Here is an 8,657-nt window from a genome sequence, read left to right as displayed (position 1 = left end):
GCCCTTTCTGCGTGGACCAGTCTTCCAAACTCTACGGGGCAGGCCAGCTGTACCTACTGAAATCATTCCTCAGATCTCATGATGTTTGCACACTTCTTTCTTTCCCCCCTTTTTCTTCAAAGCAAGAAAGAAACCAAATCGGTCTCCTGGGGTGTGGGCCTAAACTGAGTACCCAGAGTCAGGTCTGCACCTGGTCACCTTCCTGTAGGTTGGGACATCCACTCACGTCTGGCAAGTCCATCACTAAAGACCCCATCCTACAAACATCTAGGCACATGCCTTGTGGCTGTATGAGGAGTCTTATTGAGCAGTATAACTGAGAGCAGGATTTGGCCTGTAATTTCACTCTATCCTTAGGTTTAATGAGGCCATCAGCTGTAATGTGATTGCTGTTTCTAATCAGATTTCAAAGACAGTTACTTTCAGCAATTTGAAAAATGCCTGTTGGATCAAAAGGAAACAGAACAACTAACACTGGCTTGTATTGTGCAGGATAATGATGACCACTTCTGGCCTTAAAATCTACAAATGCCTTCTGTATACCTCTTCTGCTCTGGCTAATCTGGGCCACTCCAGTGCCACAAAGCAGCCACGCCATGTCACTGCAGGGGTGCAAAACAGCTGGTGCACTCTGGTGAATCTAGCCTTACATGTCATCACCCTTTTAAACTTACTAAGACACCGGATGCTGCCTGATTTGGTCCTTTCAGCATGTGAAGCTCTTAGCAAAGCACAATAAACACAACTTTTGAAAAACAGAACGGAAGCATTTTAGTTCTCAGAAACAAGAGCTGTATGCACCAGCTGTTTTGAGCAGCTGTTAAATTTGTTAGATTAGGAAGTCTCTAGCATTAGAAAATTAGCCAATTGATTAATGGGCTAGGATTTCCCTTCCAACAAAAATGTTTTGTTTTTAAATTCTAATTTATGCCTGGCTAGTACATAAACAGTTTGCACATGTTTGGTTCAAATAGCTGCCACCAGGTGAAAAAGATGCTGGGTCCTTCATCTTTTTTTAAGGAAACTTGCAAACCTGCGTGGAGAAATCGTGTGTGTGCACAGGGTGCTTTGCAATTTATTTATGGCCCTTTACATCAAATGCAGATACTGGGCCAGATGCTCAGCTGGTGTACACTGACGTAGCTCCCTGGGCTGCAATTGAACAGCTACACCCATTTACCCCGGCAGCGGTTCTGGCTCACTGTAGTTTAACAAGAACTAAACTGGGCAACATTATTTAAATAGACACCGAAGCCATGCTGGGTGGCTCTGGGATGCTGCAATATGGAATGGAGCCCTTTTGAGCAAGGTCAGCAGTTCAGTAACCAGCTGTTAGACAGAATGCCAGTTCTGCAACATATCTCCTTTGATAAGGACAAAGTCAGAAAGCAGGAAATGTGATGTGGCTGACTGGTGGAGGCTCTGGAAATGGAGAATGAAGAGGCAAGAATCAACTCTGCTTCTTCGCAGGGGATGAGAACATTGACATGAGCTTTCATTCTAAGATTTGGCACTTATTTAGGGTAAAATGTTTAAAAAGCACCTAAGTCCCACTGACTTCTAGTGAGACTGAGGCTCCTAAGAGACTTAGGCACTTTTGGAAACAGGATTTAGGCTCCTAGCCACCTGGGTGCTTTGAAAACGCAACCCCACTCCAGAGAATTTCTCTTGCATGCCCTTGTGGATGAATTTGGCCCATGGAGTCTGTTTGTCAGTGGGTGCATGGAAGATATTTGTACCTCAACCCCAGTGACATTAGAAAGAGTTGCAAGAATAATTCCTGAGTGAACTAATAGGAGCGTGGGACCCTATCTACACACAAGCAAAGGCATAACACAATCTATTGGCTGGACAAGTTCAGACTGGAAGTAATACATGTTAAAGAGCGAGGGGAGTTAACTATTGGAACAACCTGTCAAAGATCATGGTGGCTTCTCCATCACTGACCTTTTTGAAATCAAGATTGGATGCTTTTCTAAGAGCTCTGCTCTAGGAATTATTTTGAGGAAGGTCTGTGGCCTGTGCTGTACAGAAGTTCAGACTCAATGATCACAACAGTCCCTTCTGGCCTTGGAATCTGTGAATCTTTCTTATAGGCCAGGCTTTCTGGGATAGTTGGCTGTTACTCAGTGACGTTATTTGAATGTAGTCTCTAAGGAAGCCCTGCTTCACTTACTCACGTCTAGCTGATTTTATCTCCCTGTAGATTTGTGCGTCTGCTGTAATAAAGCAGTTGCTGCTCAGTGAAAGGACAGGGGTGGTTGCTTAGAAAAACAATTTTCTTCCTTCTTACAGTAGCTTTTGCAGAAGCTGTAAGTGTAACACCTAGGAATTGGGTCATACATGAGTTCATAACTTTTAAAGAAAGAAAAACAAACCCAACAAAGATTATCTTCTGCTTATTAAATCTGTGAGCTCTGGGGCAGGGAATGGGTCTTTGTGTTTATGTATGTGCGAAACAAAGACCAGAACAATGGGGCCCAGATCCAGCTTGGTGCCTCTGTGCTCTATTGTTAAAGACGTAACTATAAACAATGGATTCCGACCAGGTTGCTAGTAACCAAACATGACCCGCTGCTGGCTATTCAGTAGCTTTATTGCACTATTATTTATATTACACCGTGCCAGATGCTGATGAAGACTTGATGGTCTCAATGCAGTTCTTACTGGATAAAAAGTCCTATAATAATTCCTACCATTTGCACCTTTCTTGGGAATCTTTAGCAACAAGAGCAAAGATTGAAAGGGCATGACAATTACGCTCAACACTAGAGTTTGCCCATTCAAAGTTAGGATTTAAGTTTAAGTTTAAAATTCACATTCACAGGGCAGCAGGGGGAGACTGCGCAACTCACAGCCCAATCTGGCCCCTGCCACCAGCACGACGTTCACTGAAAAATGTAAGAAAATCAAAAAAGCTCAAATGTGTTCGTTTTCTGACTTCCTCTCAATTGCTCGCGCATTGCAAAGAGCTGAGTGAGCAGGAAGTGGGTAGTACCACAGTCAGTGATCAGAAAGTTTAAAGGGTAACTTGAAGGAGCGTTACGATGGTTTCAGAGACTATTTTTGACAATGGCAAGACATTTTTGTTAAAAAGAAAAATCCATGAGAAACATTCCAAAATCATTGTTCACACGCACACACACACAAACACCACAGGGGAGAATTCAACCGTCTTTCTAAGGTTATAATGTGTGGTTTTAGAACCTTGGCAGATACAGGATTCAAGGACTGGTTTTTGTGATCTATGATCATAACACAGTTTCAGAAAAGATGGCTTCGCTTAACAGCATGTCCGTACAAAGGAAAAGCAGGATCAGCATGCTACAGAACAGACTGTCAACAAGTATTACTATCACATTGCAGATTGGGATTACTAGCCAGGCGTTACGGAATACAGAAAAAGGTACAGTCGGTATCATTTTACCAAGCAATACATTACATCAGAGTCTCATCATTGAAAAACTGATGTCACACACCATGCTGTCTCACTACTTAGCGAGGCAAGAAACAGCATACAGAACATTTTGGTCAAGACAGAAAAGCCCAGGGCAATCCCTTGCTTTGAAACACACCATCATTATTCGACAGCTGGCAGGTTCCAACACACAGTGTCCAACCCAAAAGAATAGTCCATTTCCAGGCTCCAAACCCGCAAAGCCAAAAGGAGCGCTGGGAGAAGGAGGAGCGGAGGGAGAATTGGATTGCCCACTGGTGGCCTGAAGGCGCTGGCAGCCAACCCCCTTGAGAGAGGCAGGGCTGTGTGCCGCAATGCACGCCCTTCGCACGGGGCCTATTTCAGTGTCAGTCCCAGGTCAGAAAGGGCAGGGGGCAGCAAGAGGGTTAAGAAACAAATCTGTTCAAAAAATATGGCTGAACATGGAGGTCCCCCCCCACTGAAGCCAACAGGCGCTCTGCTGAAAAGTGGACTAGATTGTGGTTTGCCCTTCTGTGGCTTGGGCGTAGGTTGGGCGAAGGGAATAAGAACTCCCCTCTCATCAACCCCATTGCAAAGCCCAACTAAGGGCTGGACAGAACTGCAGGCCCTGCTATCCAACTGCCCCCTCCTGGGAGCAGCTCAGCAGAAGCGGGGCAGGGAAGGGTGGAGGGTAGGTAGTTGCTGCACCCTTTACAAAGGCCGTAGCAAATTAACCCCTCAATGCAACCACGGAGCTCTGGCTGTCACAGGACCTGAGACACACCGTGGTTCCCAGTGCCCTCCCTGTGGCAAGGGGCTTTGCACGGCCTTTCCTATGGCCTGCGCTTAGCAGTGCAACTAAGTCCAGCATTGGTACTTAGATCTGCTCCTGCACGTCAAAACCCAGGGCTGGGGACCCCTCAGCCCTTACTCACAATGCTTCGCTGACTTTGGGCGGGCTCTGCACAGCCACTGGGGCCTGTCCGTGTGGAGTAACATGCAGGATCGGGGCCTTTGTAAGAGCAGCCTTGGAAACTGGGGAGAAATTTGCGCTCTGGAGTGAGCCTTAGGGGTATGGTTTTAAAAAGCAAGCAAGCAGGAGGAGGATGAATGGGAAAAGGCAATCCTGTTTCTTGTTCCTAGAACTATCTGAGCTTCTTAAATAGCTGTGAGAAATAAAGGCCAAACAGTATTTGATGTGTGTTTAAGGCAGAGTCCAGCAGCCTTGCTTCCTCCCCAGGCCAGTCTGTAGCCAGAGAGCCCAGACTTCTCTCACTGAGGAGACAGCCCAGACTTCTCTCACTGCGGAGACACTGCTCTTAGACTTCAGCCTAACGGAGACATACTCAGTCCTTGTCTACACTGGTGGTGGCGTGTCGGGTTGATGAGTCACACGCTGCAGCGAGCAGGCAGAGCCCACCCACACTGCGGTGGGTAGCTACATGCAGCCGTGAAAAGCTTCAGCAGCGAGGAGACAGCGAGGAAAGGTTCTGGAAGCTACCCGCTGCCGGAGCCTTTCACTGCCTTGAGGACAGGCTCTGGCCAGGGGATGCAGAGGGGACACTACACGGATACAAACAGCAGTGCCTCACCGTCTTATGCTGCTAGTTACACGTGTGCGGTGTTTGTACTCTAAGTGTAGACCTGCCTTCTGGAGGCTAGAGGCTCCTTCAATGTGAATACTCTGTTGAGTGATATTGTCTTCAGACACATGTAGAGGGAGCTGAGTAGCCTTTACCATTTGGGGCTATTAATTCCACGAACACCGGAAACTATCAGTTAGTGTCAGTAAACAAAAACAGGGCACGCAGAGGAGACATTGTATGCAGCCGTGATCCTGGTAGAAATACAGTAAAAAGGATTTTGTGTTAAAAGCAAAGGCCAGGCTGTAGCGTGGCTTACTAAGGGGTGAAATTTGCCCCTGTGCCGCAGGCCAGCACCGGGGGTGAATTTCACCCTAGAGTAAATGACAGGAGTGAAAAATGTATTAAACTGAAAGGGCAATAAACACTCCAGCTATACAAAGATGGCTGAAATCTCTCAACCAGGCTTCTACTACACTCAAGTGAGAGAAGCACTGGGAATTCAGACTGCCTTGCCAGGAAAGTTTACAAATAATTGAAAGACTAGACTGGAAAAGAAAACAACAATGCTTGATTCCTGCTATACTGAGGACTAGTTTTCAAAGCCCCCTAATCTGAATAGGAACCCAGGACCACCAGTAAAATAAGATGAGAAAGAAGCCTCAGGGTCAGAAACTGAGTCAGAACATTGCCTTTGGAAGGGTTATCTCTGGACTGGTTGATATTATGGAATTTGTCTTTCACCTGGAAGATGTAAATCACTGCGGGATAGATTCCATCATCCACTCTCACACCTAGCAGTTGAGTCCTATTGATTTGGATGTTCAAGAAGAGTAGGGGGTGGTAGCATCGGACCCTCACTCATAAGACATTGCTTGCAAGGGTAGAAACAAATGCAGTTTAGCGCCACAAAACCTCAGTTGTGAAAGTCCTTAACATTCTGGAGGCGAACTGCAAAGATGTTGCTGATAATTAAAAGCTTTGTAAACATTAAAAGCTGCTTTGTAATAGTTCCAAAATGGGGGAGGACAGACGGGGACCAAGAGCATGATTTGAAAAGATCACCTTTAAGCAAATGTTTATGTGCAATCAATTTCTGTGCAAACATCCCCAAAAGTTCACCCTTGAGTTCAGCCTGAGCATGAGAGGGGGAATTTTTTGGGAGAGTTCTGCAGGAGGGAACCTGCCAGCTCAGGACAGAATGGATCTTCTATGGCACAAGCACCATAACCACAGGCTGACCCACCCAGGCAGAGAAACCATGAGACTGGTGCTAACAACCTGATGCTCCTATCCCCCTGGTATAAATAAGGAACAATTCCATTGCAGTTAGTGAGTTTTATACCAGGGTCAGGCTCATCAGTTTGAAGTAACAGCTGGATATTTATCACCTTTTCAAGGTATCCTTTAAAAAAATCTTTGCAGTTCACTTTTCAGAAAGATATTTACTTAGTAGCTTTGTAAAGCATTTAAACTCTGAGACACAAAGTATTTAAAGCACACATACAATACAGTGCAAAGGCTACCAACACCTTAAGCTGAAATATACAGCCTGTTTTGGCCAGGAACCAAGACAAACTTTCCTCGCCCCTAACCCAAAAATGTCATTAGGTTCTAGCTAAAAGGCATATGTTGTCCACTGTGCTCTGAAGACCAGCAGTCTGGGTCGCTGATGGCCTTCTCCAGGGCAGCCAGTTCCAGTTTCCAATTTAAAACTTTCCTACGCTTTAAATTTGTGAAAGAGGGATTTTGATATGCTGTCCACCAAGAAAATAATTATTGGAACAAAAATAACATACACAAGAATGTTCAAATAAATGTCTTATTGTGCTGTGTGTGTCTCCTGCCAATCCTTGCTTTTAACCTACGCAATGGGTTGGAGGCATGTTATTCAGCCCCGCAAAAGTATGGCACAGCACCACCCTCTGTCCTTTGTCTGGAGCTGTGTTTGCGCATTTCCTAAGGAAGAAGAGGGTCTGTTCCTGGAGTGTGCTGCCAAGACATACGCACCAGGTCCAGCTGACCCAGAACTGTGAGACAGACTGGCTGGCTGCCTCAGAAGGGGCTTCCCAGGAACTGTTTGGATTCATGGGAAGCGAGCAGCAGAACTGCCTGAAACACAACGTGCTGACGTTGTGCCCTCTCATGCGAGAAGCACTGCTCTCCTCACGTACCAGCATTGCCAAAACATCCTCCTGGGACACAGGACAGTGGCATGGTCCGAGTGTTCCCATGCCACCATGAGGATGATCAAAGATAGCATGTCCCAAAACAACCTGCTGTCAGCAGGGCTGCTTTGATTTAGCCATCTTTTATTCCAGGGTAATTTAGTCTTTAGGCTCAGCCCAAGCATAGCCCCAGGAGGCAATGTGCCACCCCTCAGACACAGTTCCACCACCATGCTGGCTTCCTGTTTTCCCCGTGCTGGCTGGTGTGTTGGCTCCATCCATTTCCTGCCCACCCTGCTCTGGTGGGCGGGAGATAAACAAGCACCTACTCTTGGGTCTCCAGACTCAAGGTGCAGTGGCCTTGCAGGTGGAAGTCTGGTTCTGGCTCCCTTGTGTAAGTGCGTAGCCACAGGCTACCCCTAAATGTTTCGGGACCACCCTTGCACCCTATGACGTCAATGGGAGTTTTCCTACTGACTTCACAGGTAGCAGAATCAGGACCAGGGACAGGAGAATTTCTGAAATTCAATCAGTTGGGCCAGTGGTTCCCTTCTCTTCCTTAATCTCCTTCCCCATTTTGGACATGCACTGTGTTTCTCACTGCACCCCCTGGCCTCACCAGTATGTGCCTGGTAAGTTTCCCAGGGATGAGTATTAAATTTGGAGTCGGTGCCAAACTACAGAAAACTACAGAAAAACCTGGGTTAAGTCAGACAAGAATGGGGGCCAGAAGAACTTTGGTGATAATATTCACTAACCCTGAGATGCTACGCTTGCTCATGCATGTTAAAGGAACTCAGAACAAAACATGGATTTCTGCTTAACAGGAATGAAAATTCAGCCTTCGTCAACTGATATGAACATAACGTAGTATCACCCTTCCGAATTATTTTTAAAAGCACTACTTGGATTTACTAACACTAACATTCACCATGAACCAGCCCCTGGTGGTAAAGACACCATTTTATTTTACAAAACAAATGTAAGTCATTCACTTAATCTTTGGAAGTGTGCCTATATGGCAGGAGGAGCAAGGTTCAGAATGTTTTCTTCAGAAAGAAATGAGAAGAGACGTTGATCCCCAGGAAAATCTGTTGTGGCTACTGTACAAAGTCAATGGGCCCACATAAGGAAGGCTGCCATGAAAATAGCAGTGACAGGAACATGCTTCCATGTGGTATTTCCTGACCCCAGGTTGTGAACCGCTGTATCACCTTTGCTTTGCTGATTCGAAAGTTGGTTGTTTGAGGGAACATCATCCATATCCAAATCATAAGCCAGCTCTGAAAAGGAGAGAGAGAAAGATTGTAACTGAGCACAGTGTACCAACATCTGGCCTGACTGTATGTATGGATTCTATATTATTATGGAATGGCCTAGAGGTCCTGACTGGGACCGAGGCCCCATTGTGCTGGGTGCTGTACTAATACCTAGTAAAAGAAAACATATTAACTCCATTTTTCAGATGGGCAAGAAGTACAAAGAGAT

The 8,657-nt window shown here is 45.9% G+C and overlaps 1 protein-coding gene across 1 annotated transcript in view; it reads right to left on the bottom strand.

The window, feature by feature from the left end:
• Positions 1 to 3,173: 3,173 nt before the first annotated feature.
• The window catches only part of GPC3 (glypican 3), a 284,726-nt gene continuing 279,242 nt past the window's right edge, over positions 3,174 to 8,657 (bottom strand). The window contains exon 8 of the mRNA XM_073358506.2: positions 3,174 to 8,452. Within this exon, the coding sequence (XP_073214607.1) occupies positions 8,283 to 8,452 (170 nt within the window). The 3' untranslated portion in view covers positions 3,174 to 8,282. The remainder of the gene's footprint in view (positions 8,453 to 8,657) is intronic.

The sequence above is a fragment of the Lepidochelys kempii genome, chromosome 9, assembly GCF_965140285.1.
Source record: "Lepidochelys kempii isolate rLepKem1 chromosome 9, rLepKem1.hap1, whole genome shotgun sequence".
Classification (NCBI taxonomy): domain Eukaryota; kingdom Metazoa; phylum Chordata; order Testudines; family Cheloniidae; genus Lepidochelys; species Lepidochelys kempii.
This window is presented reverse-complemented; position numbering and strand designations above follow the sequence as displayed.